The sequence below is a fragment of the Parasteatoda tepidariorum genome, chromosome 6 (assembly GCF_982258835.1).
Source record: "Parasteatoda tepidariorum strain Cologne lab strain chromosome 6, Ptep-v5.0, whole genome shotgun sequence".
Lineage (NCBI taxonomy): Eukaryota > Metazoa > Arthropoda > Arachnida > Araneae > Theridiidae > Parasteatoda > Parasteatoda tepidariorum.
In genome coordinates, this window is record NC_141760.1 from 110,866,401 (window position 1) to 110,890,560 (window position 24,160).

At 28.4% G+C, this 24,160-nt stretch overlaps 1 protein-coding gene across 4 annotated transcripts in view; it reads right to left on the reverse strand.

The window, feature by feature from the left end:
- Positions 1–888: 888 nt before the first annotated feature.
- The window catches only part of LOC107451883 (poly(A)-specific ribonuclease PARN), a 56,365-nt gene continuing 33,093 nt past the window's right edge, over positions 889–24,160 (reverse strand). For 2 of the 4 annotated variants that reach the window (XM_043051127.3, XM_087166457.1), the window contains exons 9-19: positions 23,467–23,601; positions 19,365–19,451; positions 15,331–15,406; positions 14,402–14,512; positions 11,812–11,881; positions 10,284–10,339; positions 9,291–9,377; positions 9,138–9,212; positions 7,343–7,514; positions 5,654–5,718; positions 889–1,943 (exon numbers count right to left, since the gene is read on the reverse strand). In XM_043051127.3, the coding sequence (XP_042907061.2) occupies positions 1,852–1,943; positions 5,654–5,718; positions 7,343–7,514; positions 9,138–9,212; positions 9,291–9,377; positions 10,284–10,339; positions 11,812–11,881; positions 14,402–14,512; positions 15,331–15,406; positions 19,365–19,451; positions 23,467–23,601 (1,026 nt within the window). In that variant the 3' untranslated portion in view covers positions 889–1,851. The remainder of the gene's footprint in view (positions 1,944–5,653; positions 5,719–7,342; positions 7,515–9,137; positions 9,213–9,290; positions 9,378–10,283; positions 10,340–11,811; positions 11,882–14,401; positions 14,513–15,330; positions 15,407–19,364; positions 19,452–23,466; positions 23,602–24,160) is intronic. The other 2 variants (XM_071178237.2, XM_087166458.1) reach the window with 1 other exon arrangement.

Below are 24,160 nucleotides of genomic sequence, written 5' to 3' on the forward strand. Positions count from 1 at the left end.
TTTCCATAGCCAAACCGCTGAATTAGAGAGCTTGAAAAATATCATAGTTTTCCAACTTCGAACCAAGTGCTTGCAGAATTTGCTACTAAATTTTTTCATGTGTAAGCGAGTATATTTTCAGAATTGTTGTCAAGGCAAATATTGTTCTTTATAACAACCCATAAGCACGATAATAGATGTAATTAAAAATTATTTCCTTAAGAAGTCAATTATATCAATATTGTAAATTACGGAGAGAAAAAAAATTCATACCTGTATCATTTTATAAAAAAAAAAAAAAAATTTTAATATAAGTTCCTTATAACCACCCACAAGCATGATAATAGATATAATTAGAAATTATTTCCTAAAAAAAATTAGTTATATCACTATTGTAAATTACAAAGAAGGAAAAAAAAAGTAATGCATTCCTGTATCATTTTATAAAAAAAAAATCTGATCATCAATATAACTTACAAAATAGAAAATGAAACCAATGAAAATAAATAATCAATGAAAAATAACACACGTATCAACAAGAATAGAACTTTAAAAGGAAAATTTCTTCCTTAGGCTTGAAATGTTTTTTTAAAACTAACATTAAGTCCTTACATTAAACACAATTCGTCCTATGTCTTGCCACTCGTAAAAGGAAAGCGCTTGGATTTGTCTCAGGAACTGGAAAAAATTTGATCGGAAAAAAAACTAGAGATTATTACGAACAAATAAACGGAGATCATTTTGTGAGGAGGTTTAAAAATATTGTTTGTAGTGGCGGTCATCGTAATTCCAAATTTTTAGTGGTAGTTCAGGTATCATCATTGTAGTTTTTATCATCATATTTTTTGTTACAGATGTATCTTAATTATATAATAAAGGTATATTATCTCAGAGAAATTAATAAAATCATTTTAAGAAAAAATAGATTTATTTAGTAATTGTTAAAAAGAATATGGCCAAACATAAAAATAACAAAGAAAAGAAATCCCTTAAAAGGATCAAGATAATCATTCTCTTACATCGAAAATTATTGTTAAGATTCATACAGGGTGTGTAGCCAAATCTTTCAACAAGAAATAATCACATTCTAAGCACTCAAAAATATTTTTAGGCACCATGTACATTAACAAAATGCAAAATAGTTTTCAAAGACTTTACATGATCATAATAAAATATATAGTTTCTGACAAAGAACTATTTTCTTGATTATATTAGCCATTATAAAATGATCAAGAGATTTTTCGGTTCTATATGAGAGGGTGGAAAATGAAGCCAGAAATTGAGAATATCTTGCAAAATGCTACAGAGTTGCACACGAGAGTGCAAAAATTTCACCGCACCCAGACCAGTAGACGCACATGCTGACTCGCAAGTATTTCATCAATCATGTAAAATGATTGGCGTTTTCATATGCTATGGACTGACAATACGCTGAAATAGATTTTCGAATGAATTGTGAAAACATTGAATAGAACAATGTGAAAAGCACGCTTTAGCATTATATGTGGCGAAAATCGACATGGTAAAGAAGAAAAAAAATCTAATTTTCGGAAAGGGAAAATTAAGCACGTTTTAAAAAACACTCAATGAAAAAAGCACCTTCAAGGGCTTTTAAAAAACGAATATCGAAAATAAGCACCTTTTAAAAACACTATGCACCATGTTACATTCAACCGTTGGGACTGGGAAGCCCAAAAGGGCACTCCCAGTCACCATAAATTGGAAATTGAAAGTGAATAAATTGTTCCCAAAAAATGTAATTAACTTTTTTTTAATCCATATTTATTGTATATTTAACAACAGATAAAGAGTACAAAATTTCCAATAACCTCTTCATTTTTAAAAATATTTTCAGAAATGTGTACCGAAAAATCACCAATTGTTATCTTCTTCAAAAGTGGAAGTGACTTCACCCGATTCAGGATCATCCACTGATTTCTTCAACTTTTTTGCAGGAGGATTACCTAAAATGGAGACACACAAACATAAAACAACACGCTATACAGAAATACAACTTTAAATTGTAATTATTATGACTTTGTAATTTTAAAGAGTGTCTTGTTTGGTGGTATCCCCCCTTTGTTTGGCAGCAAAAATAAGCAAGGCCCAAATATTTTTAAATAAAGATAGAAAATACAAATTAAGGTTAACTTTTAAATAAAAGGCTCACTTTTCCAATAAGCCCTGAAAGAATTTTTATTACATAATTCAATTCACCTAATTTTTGTTGCATTTCCAGAATAAAATGTATGAACTTTTAATCCAAATGAGGTTTTGTGTTATGTATGAATAAAGCACACAGGGTGCATAGCCAAATCTTTAAATCAAAAATAAGCACTTTTTAAAAATTTTTCAAGCACTTTACAAAAATTTTCAAGCACTCAAAAAATTCATATTGAATCAATGATATTATTGAAAAACAAAAACTTTTTATGAACAGTTTTAGCATTAAAAAAAACCCCAAAAAGAAACGGACGTAAATCGTAACAATCAGTTCTTTCCTCATCACCGAGTGAATTCAACTTGACTCTGAACTCAGAACAAAAGTACCCTTACCCACTACATCAAAAGAGTGTTAGAAGTAAAATAAAATAAACAAGAATAAAATTAAAATAAATTAAAAAGAAAAAAATTTAATAAGGATCTGACTCTATCCGAATTGGAGCACTCGGGTTTCAGTTTCGAGTGTGTGCGCATGCGCAAGTCATAATGTGGGTACGATATGAAGTTCATGTGAATGATTACGTAGCAAACACCCCATTTCTCGTGAAATGCAGAGGATCCGTCAGATATCACTGTAGGAAGGGAAAAAATTGTCTCTGAAAAAAAAAGCACTTTTTAAAAACGCCAGCTGAAAAAAGCACCTTTAAAGGCTTTTAAAAACGAAATCCCCCAAAAAGCACCTTTAAGTACTTTTTACAAACGCTATGCACCCTGAGCACAAATTAAGGTACAAAAATGAACAATTTATTATAGTGATACTATAATTCCAGTTCAAGAAACAACCTTCCATTGTGTCCTAACATAACCATACCTGCCAAAGTTGGAGGAATAAAATAATGAGGATTTTACTAGTGACATTTTCTAGGCTACGAGAAAAGTTTTAATACATCATGCATAATCATATAAGCTAAAAAGAGAAGGTCAAAATTGGAAAAAAATATAAGTATTTATATTTAGCGAAATAAAAAATATGTATATAAATCTTAATCTAAAGAAGATTTTTTTAAACCATTATTAATAATTACTTAAACTATTAACACTCAAAATACTATTGTACTGGCAATAGCACCATCTGTTGAAGAATAAGAGAAGTATTTTGCCATCAGCAGATATTTTATTAGCAAAAAAATTTTTTTTTCTCAATTTCTTCAAATACGGAGACATTTCATAATATACGGGTAAACAGAAGATAGTCGTAAAATACAGGAGTCTTTGTTAAAAAAAAAAAAAACAGGAGACTTGGCAGATATGCACAACACACTTAACACAATGGAAAATTTGACATTTTGTTATTGACTTTAAAATGACTAATGTTTATTGACTTATTTCTGTTATTATCAGGATTAAACACAAGGCAAAATGTATAGGATAGATAAATAAAAGGAGAATGCAATTAATTGTTTACAAAAATGACTCAACTCACAAAATTTACAAATATGTCAAAAGACAAAAACATATTTTTACAATATTACATATAAATTTTTGAAATGATGTTAATTTTAATGAGTATTAAAAAAAAAAAAATTTTAGTACGACTTTTGCTAATTAAAGTTGAAAGTTTGAAGAGCTTGAGGAAAACAAAAACAGTTACCGACAGATCAAATTTTATTAAAACATAAATTGTAGAGTAAACATCATGCACACACAGTCCTTTCTAAACAAGTTAAAAAGGAACAGAGAGGGAAGAAAACTAGAGCGTGTTGTAACCCGACAAATATAACATGCACCAATCAAAAATTATTTCACAGGGAGTCTGGCCAGTGGGGATCAAACTTACTTTTAAATTATAATTCATTATCATTATCTATATTTTCATTAGCTGCAAGTAAAACAATTTTCTGCTTTATAAACATGCTTCAATTAAACCCAATGTTTCAAGTTTTTTTAAAACTACTTTCAAAACTAAGTATAAATAGTTTGCATATTTCTATATAATTAATAATTGAAGAAAGTTCTGTTCTGCCAAGAGTAATTTAAAATAATTTTCTTACATATATTTTCTGATTTAAATTAATTTGTTCGTCGTTTTTCATTAGATGTCTGACAGACAACAAAATCATTTTATCATTCAATTATAATTAAATAATACGAGAACAAAATGTTGATACGACTAAACTCAGTGACAATATTTTTTACAACTCTGTGACCAAACATTTGATAAAATTCCATGATAATGATCTGTTCCCCAAAATGCCTCCAACAAGTCATATTAAAATGTTATAATTTTAAAGTCATTGAATTTTGAAGTCATCAGAAATTTTAAAACAATGAATTCAATAGATGTCTGTAACAATTTGTAAATTTGCTGGAAGACACTTTAATTTCTTAATGTATATCAAACTTTCATCATTTCGAAATTTTCAAGTTTTACTACTGTGGCGAAATCAACAACATTGATACATTTCAAATGCTGATAAAATACACTCAGCCTATTTCGCCAAACTACTATTAAGGAATAGGGACAAAGTTTTGGTGTGACAAAGCTATACCGTAAACAAATGTCACGAACAAATATTTGCTTAAAATCTTAATAAGTAAATAATCCCTTAATTTCAATTAGGAGAAAAAAAATTTTATACAACTATTTTGCAACCCTTTAAAGGGCTGTGGGAAGTATACTTGCCACCAAATTCATTAGTTTTTATATGTTGATGGGAAGCAATTTTCCCAACCCATGATTTGTTTTTACCCAATCCAATTTTCGGGTTTACGACTACTAACGTTCAACTTCGTAGCCATGTAATTTTGAACCCAATCCAGAAGACAAGGGAACTCGTGGATCAAGTATTGGGAGAAAATTGCCTGCATCAAGGACTTTCTGATGGAACTAACCAGCATTTGCGTTAACCTCCTACGGTTAGCCTGAGGCCAAGGGGACTCTAACCCATGATCCGTCTACCACTGAGGAAATTTCACGTCAGTGTTGCGGTTGGTGCAAGCCGGATGTGGAATTCGTGTCAACCGACTTTGCTGGGATTCGAACCCCAGTTCACCTAATTGGAAAGCGAAAGCTCTATGCCCCGAGCCATGGCGTTCATTCTTTTAATCATTCATCAATAAATTTATTTGCAGTTAAAAGCCCAGAATTTATAAATTCAATTATTTATAAGCACATACATTCAAGTTTATGGCTAATTCTGTAATTCCTTGGAAAAATTCCACAGACTTTCCCACCGAAAAAAGAAAAAAATTTTATTAAAAATAAAATTTCTTTTAGGTAATAAGGTGCATGTGAATTTCTTTTTATAAATCAATCTCAATCACAAAAATATTTTAACATGACTAAACAAATGTCCCAATAAAAGATGCAGAAAAATACTAAGGAGATCTGTGCTTATAAGGGGAATTTTAGAAATTACATTTACATTGAGTCCTCTACACCAATTCATGCCTTTAGAAATAAACTTCAATATAATTGAATTGAAATAAAATTGTAGGAAAATATTCTCACCAGAAGGTGCTCCTTCTGCTTCATTTTCATCAATTTCTGGAATCAAATCCATACTGGAATTGCTACTGTAATGAAAAAGTTGCTTTAAGATACAAAACACAACTTTACAAAGTATATTAAAATATCATTTGAGAAAAACATTAAAAATTTAATTAATTTTGAGAAATCCAGAAAATTTTCTGAAATAAAAAAAAAATCCTTATTCCTTCAGTCACTATATTTACCTACATTAGCAGTTGTTTCCCCTATTTACTATTTCACAGTAATGCTTCATTTCCAATCAAGCAAACAGTGCTTTAAATTTTATTTTGCATTCGTGTCCAGTTTATTCTAAACATGATGGTTGAGCTAATTTAAATATGTAGAACTTTCATAAGATTATCAGGGGTCTGTCAAGGTTTTTTTAGGTACCTACTTTGTGAAAATTTAGAAATATTTTGTGAAAATTAAAAAATCAACACAATATGTACACAATATCATTTTAATTAGTATTTTACCAAGTACTCAGCACACTTAGCATATTGAGATAACAGTTTACTGAGATAAAATAACAGATTTTTAATATTAACATACTCAGACAAGTTTTGACGTTGTACTCAGTTAATACTGAGTAGTTGTAAAAATTCAATATTATTAAGTATAGTTTTAGTAATAAAAGAAAAAGAAATATATATTCAAACATAAATTTATAGCATGCAATTATTTACTACTGCTAACTCACAAAAAAAGACAATTGTACCATAAAATTTTAAAAGGCATGGAGGAAAATTTTAAAATTAGCTTTTTTAAAAAAAGTATTTTGTGAAATTACCGTTTTCCTTAAAGGTGAATTTATGAAGGTACGGATAAACAGTAGTAAATTTGTCCTGAACAGATCCCTGATTATGGAATGATTATAAAAGTAGGATCAAAATTTGCGAGAGAAACAAGAAACTCTTGATTTTATTATTTTAGATTATGACCTTAACAAATAATTAATGATATTACAGCAAATTTTTTTTATTATTTTAGATAATGATTTTAACAAATAGATGAAATTACACCGAAGTTATCATTTAAAACATTGAATTAAATTATTGACAAAATAAAATTTCCTTAATATTAGTTTTTTAGTTATTATTCTATTGTATAAGAAAACACATAATAACTACATAAGAAAACACAAATCAATTTAAAAATTCAATTAAAAAATATTTTTCCCCTCCCCCGCCCCATGTGAGGGTTAGACACAGGGCAACTTCAAAATCTTAAATAGGAACTCATATTTTTTATTGCTGATTTGGATTTTTCAGAAAAAGAGAACCCCAATTTTACGGATTGTTACATTTTGATTCACAAGTGATGCTTTCAATGAGCAAAAATTGTTTATCCTGAGAAATACATCTGTCGTTGAACAGCTGACTGAATTTTGAGTTTACTGCTACTTATGTTCAAAAAATTACAACTTTAATTAAATAAATATATCATTATCAGTGTATCTTCTTTGTAACTAGACTGCATCTTCACATGTTTTGCCAACCTAAATTATTATTTTCTTAGTTAACCATGCAAAATAAAAGCATCAAGTATTACCATAAAAATTAATTATAACGCTACATATATTGTTCAAAACTGAGAGTAATTATAACAATTTATTATTTACTTATTCCAATTTGCACAATAGTTCTGCATTATAGTAGAAATGCTTACGTGTCATTTTTGAAGCTCCTTTTCGCTTGAGAAACTTTTGATGATGATGATGTCGCAGGTTTCTTGATTTCAACTTTTTTAGTTGAGATTTGTTGATTTTCCCATTTTCTATAATCAGCATATGTCTGAACACGATACATTTTGCTACTTTTGTTCAACAATCCAGATTTGGCTAAAAAACAAGGAAAAAACATTTTAAGAAGCTAGTAAGTAAAGAGGGGGAATGCATTACAATTATTTACAAGAAAATAATTTACAAGAAACGTTAAATCCCGGCGAAATGAAATGTGCAGCGGAAATAACATAAGTCCCGCTGAAAATAATCCTCAAGAAACGTAATATCTCTAAGAAAAAAATGGCACATAAAGAAACTATGCATTGCGTTCTATATTTCAACGCTGATCCTCGCGTGAAACCGGGAGTTCAATTCGTCCTTTGTTACTCAACATCAAGAAACAAACATAGTCTACATAGCTAGACGCAATCAACATCTTCGCAGCTAGACGAAATTGAAATAGTCTTCATCAGCGCTAGTGTTAATCAGTGATAGTGTTAATCATAGCAAAGGATACTTGCATGTTAAACTGCGAGCGTTGACTTATCTATATTTCGCGATACTTCGATTTATCGCACAGTCCTACTGACAATATGCACTTAGATAACATTTTTACTAATAGTATTGCAGCCTTTGCAGTCAGAGGGTGGTGGATTTGTATCCCTGTTCTGAAAAAGCAATTCATGCATCAAACATGTCCCTATCAATTAAAAACTTAGTGCTTCTAAATTTTTGAAGACTGTACATTCTACCAGATCTTGCTTGCATTATTGCCAACATAGAAGTATTTTAAATTTCCTTTTCAAATAATACTTAACAAAGGTATAAAAAGCAAATTTTCACCTGTCTCATTAGAGTAGTCATTCATATTCAATATATAAGCAAAATTTTATGAAATAAGTAGCATATAAAACTTATTTCATCATACAAAACATATATTTAATATTTATCTGACTTTAAGTGGTTGAATCGTTTCTTTATTCACAAGACTGCAACACAGTAAATCAATGATGTTGCCGTATTTTTTTTAAATCTTTTTTTTTTCCTTTTACTCTTCGCTATGGGGAAGTTTTATTTTATTTTTTTACTTTTCATTTGAAATTCCCCAAGAAAATGTAGAAAGGTAAGGGCTTGCATTTGTGCCATGGTTCAGAAATTGGGACACCGGGTGAAAAGGGGGAGTACATTCTTAACACATTCTTAAATGCAAAAAAAAAAAATATTTAAATTTTCATGACTTCAATATTAAAATATGTTTAAAAATTAGATTTTATTTTTCATAAGTTATTTTGCTCCCTATCAGGTATTTACAAAATAAAAATAACATTTGCAATGAAGTACCAGACTTTAAGTCATTGATTGACTGGATGCTTGGGACCACATCTTTCTTTCACCATCAAGTATGACATTTGACAAGCATGCCATCAAGTATGGCATTTTTAAACTATGACAATAAAGGGTGGAAATCACTCTTTTACATGCATTACTATGAATAACATTTAGATATTGAAAGTTTATTGTCATGCTATTGTTATTCTTCATCCTTATCATGCCAGCATATTTATAGAACAAAAGTGAATAACTTTGAATAGTGTTTGAAAATATTAATATTTAAAAATGGTCTTTATAAAAAACACTTTCAATGGAATAGTACAAATATTTTTAATTTGGAGCTTAAAATATTGTTTAACTTTTTTAAAAAGAAATAAAAAAAAACTAAAAGATTAATGAGAAGCATACCGCTTATAGCATTTTCTGGGTTCTTGAGAGCTACTAAAGCAGAGACATCATCAAGCCAATGCACATAAATGTCACCTTAAACAAATGAACTTATGTTACTAAATAGAAAAAAAAATGTAGTATTTAGCACACAAAAAATATATATAAAATTACCATATGGCAGGAACAACTCAACAAGATCAATTGTTTTCCATTCTTTAGGGAAGCTTACATAAAATACATTCTCCCTATCAGGTTCAGCTAAAAGAAATATTAAAAAGAATAACAGTTACTCTTATTTGCATAGAACACTATTGAAAAACAACACTATTTTTTTTAAAAAAAGTTGCCATTCCCAAAGAAATCAACACAGCAATTTGCAAGCGATGCTTATCATTCCAGGTTCACGATTTTATTTTTTAAACAAAATTCAACTAATTTATTTAAAAGACACTTTGAGAACTTAAGTTTATAAACTAGTTCCTTTTTAAAAATCTAAATATAATTGAAATATTATTAATTATAAAAAATAATATCTATATTATACCAAAACATTTCAAACTATATTACAACATTAAAAACTGTTTTATTGTAATATAGCTTGCGAATGCATTATTAACAAGGTACTGAAAAACAAATTAAAATAAGAAAATCTTGTTTAAATAAACAAGGTATTGGTAGAATTTTCATTATTATCACATCTTTTCTCTAAAAAAAAATCCAATTACTACTTTTTTGGAGATATTTAAATTTACATAAAAATAATTTCATTAAATTTTCACTACTTTTTATTTTAAAAAATTCAGAAGAGTTAAGTGATTTAAAAAATTTTATTTGAAAAGTTTAATAATTTTTAATGCATGAGAAGCTAATGTAATTTTACTTATTAACACAATGACATCTTTACAATTTTAAAACTTTGTAAATCAATAAAAACTACAAATAATATGTAAATTGCAATTATGCTATGCAACAAACTTATTATGCAAATCAAAAAATTACAAACAAAATTTTAAAACAATAACAATTAGCCTAAAGCAATATATTATAAACTTTAAATAAACTGGAAGTTTTAATGATTAAGCATTTAAAAAAAATTTTCAACACTTTGAATTCAATACAAGTGTATAAAATAGAAAATAAATACACATACAATGAAATACTTACAGTCAGGTCCACAAATATTTAAAGACTGGATGTCATAATGCCTTAGAATATAGAATCTAAACGAATAAATATTTAGTGTTAACAAGGAAAACAATTCAGCAAGCAAATTAAAACAATTGTTTATCAAACTTTTTTTAAAAATTAAAATAAAGGTGCTATTTAAAAATCGAAACAAAAACTGGTTTGCTTTAGTTAATAACTATTTCCGATAATTTTTGTTCTAAACCGAAAAGAATATTTTCCTTTGTTACCTTTAAGAGGCAAACAATAAATTTGGTTTTAAATTTGGATATTATTAATGACTTTAAATATTACTGGTTACATATGTAAGTTTGATATTAAATGAGCAGTAAAGTATTATAATTTATGTATAAACAGTCAACAAAAATAACGAACAATCTATTTTGACATAATTCCTACTTTCCATTTTTACACAACAAACTAAATATAATTTATGATAATAATACAGTAAAAATAAAAGTTTGAAAATTTTCAATGTTAAAAGTGCAAATAGCTATCCTAAATTTATAGATTAGCAGATTAAAAAAAAAAACTGAGATTGCCTTCAGATTTAATCACATGAATTAAATGTTTGAAATGTCCCAACTACTGATAGACAATAAATTCTGCTGTATTAACAATAGATACGTTAAACATAACCATTTTTTTTTCAAATTGATTCCCTGAGTAAATTATTTTAACTGTTATAGTAATTTAAACTACTGAGACAATGATTTTACAGTTGTCAGAATGAAACTTTTATAAGTTTTGAAACAAGTCTTGAAAAATAAAAAAAAGCAAGGGTCTTTTTTCTTAAACAGTCATGTGCTGGGAAAAGAACATACCAACTCAATCATGAAAAAATAAATAAAAAAGCATGTGCAACAGTTCTGCGCAAAAAGAAATACATTTAAATTTACATACTTAAGAGTTTTTAGAAGAAAAAAAAACTATATGTGTACATTGCCAGTACAGCAAACTGTTTAACTTTATATATCATGTTATTAAAGAGAATAAAATAACAATAAAGTAAAACAAAATAATGTAGATATAAAGAAAAGATACAACTAAACATTTTTTCTAAATTTTAGAAAATTAAAAATTCCACCAAAAGATCTAGTCAACTTGAAAACAAAATGTATTTACGCATAGGCATTCAAACAGAGGTGATGTAGAGCTTGACAAAATTTTAAAAATGCATTATCTTTGTACTTTTAAAAATCAAATATTGTGACGTAACCATTCAATTGATTATTGGGAAAAAATCGTTTATCAAATGTAGGGCCAAATAACTCAATTCTACTAAGCAATAATTATAAAATTGAACGCTAATAAACATTAGTTATATTTAAGGGTTCTCAAATAAACCTTAGTGAAGCTTACTTTTTCACTTCATCTTTGCCTATGAATTTCTTAAAGATAAACACTATTTTTCAGGAAGGTTCTTTAGTAAAAATCCTTTTTATCTTAATTTTTTAATATGAAACTAAGCCACTTTTGTTATGTATTAAATCTAAATTAAACTTACTTATTTAAGAACGGCTTCAAGAAAGCACAGGATGCATCTATTTGCTCAGCATTTTTCGACTGTAACGAAGCTACAAATAATAATAATAAACTTAAAACTCAAAATGAAACATAGCAACTTCAACATTTAATAACACAGGCAGCAGACAAATATAGGTCTCTAAACAGAGACTAATACAGATTAATTTTGGCACCGCTTTTCGGAAACTTCAAAAAAATTATTCAGACCAGAATGGCACCTTCACAAAAATAAGTTAAAATAATTGGCATCAGCACAAAAAATCTATCAGAACATTGACATTTTCTCAATATTTCTACCAAGGGCCGGGATAGTCTGGTTGATAGGGCACTGGGCCAATGTCCAAGATTTCGTGGGTTCGATCCCAGGTCGGCCAAGGACTCCCCGAGTAGTAAATGGTGACTGATGCACGTTAAATCTGTAGAGTCAAAAAGTCCTCCATGTTCCCATAATAAATCAATACCTGTGGGGGTACTGACCCAGGATTTTCCTTGTCTTCTGGATTGGTTCAAAATTACAAGGCTACGGTGTTGAACATTAGTAGTCGTAAACCCAAAATTTGGTCGGTTGTTTAACGACGGTTATAAAAAATAAAATATTTCTACAAAAAATCAGTACTTTTACAATAATTTCGCCAAAAAAAATTTGACAAAATTTGCAGGAATTTATCCTTTAACTAATTACTTGCAGTGAGTTTAGGTTATGTTTGTTAATAAAGTGAGCACCAATCAAATTCAAAACTGACTCATTATCCGATTGGTTCATCCGTTCAGTATTCTAAATGCAAGTGAGAATATAGCGCACTTGTGTTATGCTTTCTGAAACGATCGTCCGACAACGAATGATATTCACCCTTGTCACTAGCAGATTAAATAAAACTTTAATATATGTTTAAAAAATTGAGAGAAAAAAAAAGTTATATAAAGTTTATCCCTCCAATCATCTAAAATTAGGAGATTTGACTCTATTTCAGAGGGTAGGATATGCAAACAGAAACCGCAAGTCAACCACAGGTATGTCTGTAATTCATTCTATTATAACCACTCTTTATAAAGCATTCTTAGAATGTGAAGACAATAATTTTGAGTAATCCAGTCTGCCTAAAAATGCTTGCATAAAAAAGAATATCATAATATAAGAAGTGGTGGTCTGTTTAGCAATTAATTTTATTATTTTTTTAATATTACTTGGCATGATTTAGAGAAAACTCGCTTTTATGAGTTCTGATTCGGCCTTTTCTCACTTATATATTACTGTTTGTTCTTTAGTGCAAGCCGTGCATCATTATACGTTAATGTTAGCATTTTGTTCGAGCAGGGAGAAAGTTCATTTCACAAATTACCCTTTAGGTTTAAATTTCGAAATTGGTACATTGATAACAAGGTAAGATGTGTTTTATAACGATTCTTTTTCAACTGACAATTCTTACGTTTTAAACTGACAGGTCCTCAAATGACTATTCTTTTTTTAAACACAAATAATAAATCAGGTAACAATTACACGTGATCAAGATAGTCCAAAACACAATGATTACGTTGTAAGTCAAATGGGTTCAAAACACACCGATAATAGTAACCCGGAAGTATATGCAGTCAAGAGCTCAAAATGCTCCCTGGTGTAAAAAACACTATCCACATTTCTGGCATGTTTGAGCCCTGCTTAGTTTAAACTATAATTCTAAGTTCTTATAAATGAAATAATTTCTTTTTAAAAAATACTTAAACAGAGTAAATGAATTTTTGCATTCCCACAAAAGCATTTTTTTGCAGTAAAATTGACACCTTGACACACACACCAACTCTTCATTTTATTATTATTGATTTATCAATATAATGCAGAGAGAATAGCCAAATCTTTCAGCCAAATAAACACTTTTTAAGCACTCAAAAAATATTTTTAAGCATTGTATACATTAACAAAATGCAAAATAATTTTCAATGATTTTACATAATCGTGATAAAATTATTAGTTTCTGACAAAGAACTAGTTTCTTGATTATATTAGCCATTACAAAAGAGATTTTTCCGTTTGAAATCGAAGGTGGTCAACGAAGCCTGAAATTTCTTGCAAAATGCAGCAGAGTTGCATATGTGAGTGCAATTATCTCACCGAACCCAGCTCAGTAGACGTACCTGCCTAATCCAAAGTATTTAATAAAACATGTAAAATGATAGCCGCTTTTACGCTACAGACTGAATGTAAGCCTAAATGGATTTTGGTTGAATGAATTGTTAAAATGTTGAATAGAAAAATGTAAAAGGCACGCTTTTGCATTATATGTGGCAATAATAGACACGGTAAAGAAAAAAGCCTCATTTTCAAAAAGGGTAAATTAAGCATTTTTTTTAAAAATACCTAATAAAAAATGCAACTTCAAGGGCTTTTAAAAAACGAAAATCGAAAATAAGTACCTTTAAGCACTTTTTAAAAACATTTTCACTACCGATTTGGCATAAGCATCAAGTCTTTTTTTTTTCGTAATTTCGACTTCATGTAATTGAAAATCATGAGGAACTCATAAAAACAATAGTTTAGAAAGACATTAGTAAATAAATAGAAGAAAGCAAATTACCAATTTTCCTAGTAAGTCCAATTAAGCTTACTCCAGTGATAAAAGCATCAAATCCAGCTTCATGATAATTGCTACAGGATAATTCATAACCCTTAAATTTGACTTCAGTTTCTAAAATAATAAAAAAATATTTTATAGCATTCTACAGATTTATTTTGATTAACATCAATTCCATGTTTCGCTTTTTAAATTTATTGACACTTTTGCATGAAGGATTATTACTAATAACTATGATAAGAACTCAAAAACCACAAAAATAGCAAATTATTTTCTAAAAATTCCTTATTTCATATGTCAAAGAAGCCTTAACAGAAATGTAGTGAAATGGACGATTGAATAGTTCAGGTCTCACTTTACATACTAGTATTGAAGAACATATTAAAACATACTACGCATTTGTAATCATAGGACTTTAATCATGGTTTAGAAAAGAGTGAATTATGCTGTAAAATTTAAGCATAAAAAATAAATATTATTACCCTTTAAAGAAAAACAGCAAGTATTCAATACTAGAGATGCACCTGGTACACGGAAATAGCTCGGTACCCACACACATTTTCATTACCTGCATCCAGAAAAAAATTTACTGCCCTTTACCGGGTACTCACACCATAATTATATTGCGTATCGAGAGCAGGTAACACTAATTTATGTCTAGCACAACCATATTCAAAATGATAGTAACCTTAAAATTATTCATATATGCAATTTTGTAAATTCTGGAATTCCATATATATATATATATATATATATATATATATATATATATATATATATATATATACATATATATATATATATATATATACATATATATATATATACATATATATATATATATATATATATATATATATATATATATATATATATATATATATATATATATATATATATATATATAAAGACTTAAGACAAAATTAACTCACCAATTTCAGGTAAGTCGAATGCTTTGCCTTGGATACTTTTGAAAAGATCTCCTAAATGTGTATTTTCAAGGAATGGCTAAAAAAAAAAATTTTTTTTTTTTAATAAGAGCACATTTTTTTACAAAATAGTAATAAAATATACCATTTATAACTTTAACAGATAACTTTAACAGAAAAACTTCATAACAGAAATTTTTTACACTTTCCAGTATAATTTTATTATTAGAGCACTGACTAACTCCTCATAGTTTGAGATCAATATGAAGAAACTGCTTAGTACTGTTGCATTAAGAAAATAACCAATATCTATTATAGTTAATATTGCCACATACCAATACTTGATTTAAATTTATAATGAGAGCTTCTCAATCTTGACTTCCTCAATCAAATAATCTTTAAGAAAGATTTTAATAATCGCAAAGCAAAAACACGGTAAATACAGCACTGAACATTTTAGTACAAAAGAATTTTAGAATATAAACTTTCTATTCACCAATTAAAAAATCTGTGATTTGATAACGTAACAAGGTGTGTAACCAAATTTTTCAGCAAAAAATAAGCACCTTTTAAGAACTTTTAAAGCACTTAAAAAATATTTTAAAGCAATATATACATTAAAAAATTGAAAAATAATTTTCAAAGACTTTACATGATCATGATAAAATAAGCAGTTTCTGACAAAGAACTCTTTCCTTGATTTTATTAGCCATCATAAAAAGATCAAGACGTTTTTCTATATAAGACGGTGGAAAATGTAGCCTGAAATTGAGAATAAATAGCAAAATGCAGCACAGTTGTACATGAAAGGGCAAGAATCTTACCAAACCCAGCTCAGTAGATGTACATGTGGATTTGCAACTATTTCATCAAACATGCAAAATGAATAGCGCTTTCTTACGCTATGGATCGACGGGACACCGAAATAGATTGTGGTTGAATGAATTGTGAAAATGTTGAAAGCATGCTTTTACATAATACGCGGCGAAAAATTACATGGTAAAGAAAAAAATCTCAATTTCAAAAAGGGAAAATTAAGCACTTTTTAAAAACATCCAATGAAAAAAGCACCTTTAAGGGCTTTTAGAAAACGAAAATCGAAAATAAGCATCTTTAAGCTACGCACCATGTGTAAAATTGTAATTTGAGTTTCACTTTTATAAAACAACTGAATTTCTAAAACCGTTCAAACAATGAATCTTGCAGTTGCAGCTATATACCTGAACTAAGTATGTAATTAGTGGACAGTCCTCAAGTTCTAACTATCAATTTTAAAATTTTTACTAGCGTTATTAATTAAAATAAAAAAAGTTTTAATTGAATTTTCCAAATTTTTAATTCTTCAAATTTATTATTTTAAAATCCAAACTTGTATTCGTAGAAAATGGGACATTTGAAGCACATGCTAAAACTCAGAAATATCAGGGCAAAAAGCTACAAATCAAGATAAATAACGATAAAAAAATTTTTATCAAGAAAACAGAAAAACTACAAACTCTGATACATACATCACTTATTTTGGGATACCAGAGGCCTATGAATTAAGATTTTAGTTACTATTACTAAGTTGTATAATTTGTAAATATTTAAGGGAGGAATTTTAATTATTATTTTTTGTTGAAAAGTAATTTATGTGTCAAATTTTAAGGTTTTAATTATTCCCAATATTATTTCACGATATTAGCCATAGCTTTAAGACTAATTAGAAAATACTACTTAATCAGAGACAGACTTAGAAGCTTTTTTTCTGATTACTTATTCAGAAAGCAAATCTAACCACATAGCACTATTTATAGTATGATATGCCATGTTCTGCCACTATTACATATTTAATTTTATATACTGCTTAGAATCTTGTTAAAAAAAGAAAGGGCAAAAGACAGACTAGTGATTAGAAGAGTGGTAATTATCAAAAATTTAATCTGTAAGAATATGCAAAGCCTTTAAGTTTATAATTTGGTAAAACTTTTAAAAAAATCATTGGTGCAAACAAAAGCAAAAAAAAAAAAAAACTAGCATTGCACTCAGTTTTGATAAAATTTTCAACCAAAAAAGTTCCTCTTAAGCACTTAAAAAATATTTAAATTCACATACAAACAAAATTTTTTACATATAAACCTAAAACAAAAAAAAATTCAAAAACACTTTTAAAGACTTGACATAATCATGATAAAAAATAACTTGTTTCTGGCTAGAGATCTGTAAATATAAATATTATGTAAATATTATTATGTAAATATAAACTTCAAACCCCTTCATTCATTTATTAGACTTACTAATAAAATTTTAAGCATAATTTTAAATATATTTTTTAATGGAATTGCTTACTCTTTTCTTTAAATTAATAATAATTTCATTTAATTATGTAAAACTAATTATTATCAATATAAACAACAGATGTTTAACAAATCTGAGATTATTGAATCGTTTATTTAAATTATTTTTATACCTAGTGGTAAAAGATATGAATCAAGTTTTTTCTGGAAAGACAAATATGAATCACATAAAAGTTCTTACTGTACTTGCGCTACACTGAAAAAATGATGACAGTACACTAAGAAAAAAAAAACTTTTTTTAGGAACTGTTTCACTCACTTTTTGCAAACATCCAATGAAAAACAAGCACCTTTTAGCATTTTCTTGTACCAGAAAAAAGGGTAGTTTCCAGTAAATTTATATTTAACATTGATTCATATTTAAATATTATTTAGCATTGACTGTTTCATTACATTTGAGTTAAGTAAGTTGTTCAACATGAATAGTTTTTAATTTTAAAAAAAAAAAATATCAATAAAAAGCATTATTTTGAAACACCTATTAGAAAATAGTGCAAGTACACATCAGAAAATAGTAAGCAGACTAAAGCAGCCTTGGTAATGCTGAAATTACTTTAAATTATAACAATACAAACAATTCTAAAAATAAATATTAAAAAAATTTAGGTGTATATACAGTATACTCACAATATTTCGAATTTTGATAACTCAAAAACTTTGTTATGTCAAAAAAATAAAACCAATTCTCTTCTGTTTAATGCATAATTTTCTTTAGTCTTACTTTAAAAATAAAATTATTAATGTTGTATTTAGATTTATATTCAACTATCATTACATATATATTTATTAGCAGTTATTCTTAAGTTCCGTGACTTGACTCTTTATGGTAACATTTTAAAATATATTTTTCTACTTTTTAGAACATATTTAGTTCTGCACTTAATACCTCGAAAACTAGCTATCTATTTTCTTAACATCCCTTTTACTTTGAGATATCAAGAGTATACTGTATATATGTGTATATATATATATATATATATATGGATGGGTGATCGCGTAAAGCTAAGGGTGGCGGCGCTAGTGGTAAAATTGCTCTTTCCAGACTTCCGGGTTACTGCTTCCGATATATTTTTACGCCGCAGATTGAGAAAACGCGCCATCATATTATTGCATCATATCTTTTGCAGTATTTCACATGTACCGAGTTCTTTCTTTCAGCCTTTAAACTTCAGCATTATCATAATCATTAGAATATTTTCTAATTAGGCTAACTTAAAAAGATATTTTTGGGGACATTTTATTCAAATGTAGCCAAAATAAGGGATAAAATACAAAACATGGCAAACCTTAAGAATTATTCACAATGAGATATTAACTTTCCAAAATTTTTTCTGGCCTTACGACCTCTGAGAATCAATACATTTCTGAAAGCTCTTATGAATGGTACAATTATGTTTAGATTTGAGACCAAATTACAATAACAAAACTGCATAGAATATTTGGCTTGTTCACACATCGCCTCGTAGTCATAACATATGCGGAGGGATACACCGGAAATTTTCTAAATTTCTTCCGGTTTAAGGACACTTGTTATTGTTTACATTAGTTCACCCATCCATATATATATATATATATATATATATATATATATATATATATATATATATATATATATATATATATATATATATATATATATATATATATATATATAAGAATTCTGTTGATAATTGAAGCAAAAATTTTAATTCAAAAACATACCCTAACTCTATCGGATGATGCTAAATGCTTAGTATCTATCAAATTTGGAAATACCAATTGAAGCATTTCCTTGTATTCTTGCAAAGACTGAAACAAACAATACTCATTAGTTACAGACTTCAAGAGAAAGCACATTAACCTCAAAATGGTAAAATACACAAATTCAAATATGCTCTTTAGAATGTGTTTGTTACTAATCATATAGAGAAAATAGGGCATTAGCTAAAATTCAAGGCCTATTGAAGCTAAACTGTTCAACCTAAGAACTGGCAGATTTAATCAAGGTATTTACCGTTTTAGTTGCAAAAAACATATCCTTCCTGAAAAATCACTGATGCACTAGTTTTTTAAGAAGTTTTTTTTCCCGAGAAAGTCAAATTATCTGGTCTTATCCCATTTGTGGGGAAAGACCAGGTACATTAGTTAACTCTATTGGAAATTTTGAAATACAGTATGAGACCCTTAATCCGGCATCCCGAAATTTGGCACTTAATTCCATCTAATATTTTTTTTCAAGAAATTATTATTGATAAGAGAAAGAAAAATCAGTTATATTCTCTTTTTATTTGGAATTTTATTCTGTTGCACTAAGTAATTTTATTTTATCTTTTAAAAATAAAAACATGAATTTTTTTTTTTATTCCTACTATATCTGTGTTAAAGGAAACATCTGTTCCTAAAGCATTTTAAAATAAGTGAAAGGGAAAAGTAAAAACACCTGCATTTCCAATGAACAAAATAAAGAAATGCAAGTTGGGAGAAACTGATCAATCAATCTTGAGAGCTGTGCATGTGCTCTACTTCTTTATCTCCACATTTCCCTCACCAGTTTGACCATAAATTGGCCACACCCAATTGACATTGAAACTACCACATGGGGTCAAATGAATTCTATCCCTTTTGCTGCTTTTTTTATTCAATGTAAGATGGGACAGTTTTAAATTCACCCCATCATAATCTAAGATCAAAATTTATTGGTTTGTCTGAAATTAACAGTATAATTGAATTTCGTAATACATGGGCGCCATATTGGAATTTCCAAAAAATATCCGAAATTCGGCAAATTCCAAAATACGGAATTTCATCAGTCCCGTGAGTGCCGGATTTGGGGTCCTATACTATAATAGAAATGCAGTGAAAAAGTAGAAATTTCTATTTTATAAGACAATTTAAAAAATTATGCATGTAGTTAAGGCTGAAGTCAAGGAGAGAAGAGAGGGATAATTGTTCTAGTACTCGGGCATCTTTAAATATACAGAAAAAAACTATAATTTTATATAAAGGTCTTCAAAATATCAAAATAAGAGCGTGCAATAAATTTTGACCCGAGGCCATAAAACCTTTGTTCAGCCTTAGACGTTGTTATCTTCATCTGTTGCATCGCATTTTCCGTGGATCCAGAACAGACAGTCATCAAGAGGATACCGTCTTACTACGAGATTATCGAAACAAAATAGTGCTACTATTGAACTAAATCCTTATTGTTTGATAAAATCTTTAGCAAACAAACATAAACTGGAGGGGAAAAAATTATAACTGTAATAATCAATAAATAAGGATAGCTTAAAAACAATAGAACATAAAAGGATTAACATAATAAAACAAATTTATCTACATAGGAGACATGAATTAATCAACAAGGCACTAATATGGTAGGTCCTTTTTCTTGACTGGTAAAGTGTGATTCAGTTTGTCCGCAAGGAAACAGAACTATTTCTCACACATCAAAGTACCCAGTCTTAGCATATTATACCCACTCTCTCTTATTTTTCTTATGCCACACAAATTAGGGGTTTGCCTAGGTTTTTTTGAGAGATTCTTTTCTAATTTTAGAAATTCAAAAATTGTCACTACAAATTTTCCGAAATTGTCACTACAAATAAAAATCATTCATCACTGGTAAATTTCTATATATTTTTCCCCATATATTTTAAAGAATAATTTTACTATTGCAAAATTTCGAGCTCAAAATTGCATCCAAATTTAAAAATCTGTTGTCCATAGTTACATTTCAACTTGCATTTAACAGTACAAGAACTGAAAGCTATTTTCATTATAAAAATATTTCCGACTAGGTCATATAGAAAAAAATTTCAATGGGAAAATGTTTTTCAAAAAATTTTAAAGATAATGTTGGAATGTTTAGAATGATGTTCGAATTTTTACTTCCTGTATAGTTTATAGAGAGAGAACCTTGTCGTTTCATTTTAAAAAACTCTGCGATTTATAGTTTTTTTTTTAAGGGGATACAAAAACAGATTTTTAAGAGGCAAAGAGTCTTAGAACTTGCTTCTTTTAAAGTATTTTGTGAAACTACCATTTTTTTCTAAAGTTGAATATGTGAAGGTGCCGCTAAATGGTAGTAAATATACCCTGCACAGACCCCTGCAAATTAAGATATAATAAATTAAAATTGAAAAGTAAATTTCCCAAATCCTACATTCAGTCATTTTGTCTTCTTTCATGAAATAATTAGACATGCAGTTCAAATAATCAACCAAATGCTTAGATGAAAAAGAGGATCAAAACTGTGATGGCATATCTTTGGATCATTCTCAGGGCTGTTTTCTGTCACCAATAGTCATAGTCCTGTCTCTGCCTCTGATGCAACAATGCAGGTCCCTCATTTGGAGCCTAAACTAGCATAGGTTTTTGTACATTTGGAGCCTTGCAGTGGACCCTACCCGGCTCAGGAAATGAGATTTCAGATAAGTTAGATAAAAAAGGATGTATAATATAACAAACCCTTTTAAGCTAAAGTTTGCTATGGATCCATAGCTATAAAAATTAATTTGGCAACAAGAGATTTCTGTGGATCAGAATTAAAAATAAAAACCTTAATAGAAATATCCTTAATTTCCTTTATTCCAGGAATCTAGCAGTCACATTTTGTCAAATGATGGCCATACAGAATTATCTCTAAGTTCACCTCTATCAACTGTCAATAGCCTTGCTTGCCGCCTATGCGTTAAAGACGAAGCAGAAACTGAGAACTCTCTCCCCCTCATTGTCCAGCTATTAAGGAAGAATCAATCTACTTCTGTTATTGGGAGGATAGAGAATTTTAATAAAACTTTATAACCTAATTTTTTCCTTTCTATTTTCTTTAATTTGCTTGTACTTTGCTTCAGGATGCGTAGCCAAATATTTTAACAAAAAATAAGCACCTTTCAAGAACTCAAAAAATATTTTTTAAGCACTACATACATTAACAAAATGCAAACGAATTTTCAAAGACTTTACAAGATCAAGACAAAATAACAATTTTTTGACAAAGAACTCTTTTCTTGATTATATTAGCCATTATAAAATGATCAAGAGATTTTTCGGTTCAATATCAGAGGGTGGAAAATGAAGAGTGAAATTGAGAATATCTTGCAAAATGAGCAGAGTTGCACATGAGAGTGAAAGAATCTCACAGAACCCAGCTCAGTAGAAGCATCTGCAGAATCCAAAGTATTTCATCAAACATGTAAAATGACAGGCGCTTTAAAACACTATGGACAGACAGTATGCGGAAATGAATTGTGAAAACATTGAATTGAACAATGTGAAAAGCACGCTTTTGCATAATACGTGGCGAAAATCGACATGGTAACGGAAAAAAATCTCATTTTTGAAAAGGAAAAATTAAGCACTGTTTAAAAACACTATGCACCATGTGCTTGTATGCTGTTGCTTTAGTGCCATTTGTTTATCTTTTCCTTAGGAAAAAAAACTTTGCTCACTCTTGGATGCAGTAGTGGAATTAAAAAAATCATAATAAAAATTAGGACCTTTAAAGATTTTTAGGTAAAAATAAGCTCACTTCAAGGACATTTAAAAGAATTTTTTAAATTAAGGCTTTTCTAAGGGCTTTTTTCTTCAAGCACTTGTCAAAAAAACATATAGAATTTTTTTTCAAAACATTTCCAATTTTAGAAAACTTTCTGAAATTCATAAGTGTAAGCCAGTAAAATTGCCAGACTTGAATAAGAACATGAAACAAATTTAAATTCATCAACTGACAGAAAAAAGCAATGATCATTTAGAAACAACTTTAACATACTGCAAAAACCTAATTCTTAGTGATGGAACATAGAAGTAAAAAGCATTGTATTACCTCAGGTAAAGGATAGAAGAATTTATGTATAGTATGCAATATATCCAAATACATATGATGACCAAGAACCAGTTTTTTAGATTGTGATATGTGTTCAACGACTTTTCGAAAGCCTATTGCAGTGTCAATATCATCCTATAAATAAGGTGCATACAATTATTAGCTACAGGATATAGCACTTTAAAAAAAAGATAAATAAACCAACAGTTTTTACTAAGAAATTTTCATAAGCCCTGTAAAACAATTATTTTTTTAAAAAAAAAAATAGAGTAATATTCACTATGTTGATTCAAAAAAGTTGAGAATAAAGTGATTAAAAAAGCAAAAATTTTGAAACAAAAGTCTAAGATTATATAAAATGCAAGGGAAATTTTACAATTACATTAAAAGTATCTAATAACTTATTAATTAAATAAACTCATCATTTCAAGCCAAAAATAAACATGGCTTCATTTTAAAATCAAATTATTTATATCTGTTACAACTGATACAATTTAAAATAAGTAATGCTTAAAAATAATGCAGAAGGTATGAGGAAAATTATACAAATTCTCATGATGCATTTTAGGAAACAACTATAAAAAGTGACTACAGATCCTAATGGGTTAAACTAAATTAGATGAGTGTTTTTTCAAACATGTGATAATTTTTTTTGCTCTAGTGTTTATAGTTCTCGTCATAATTCTTAATTAAC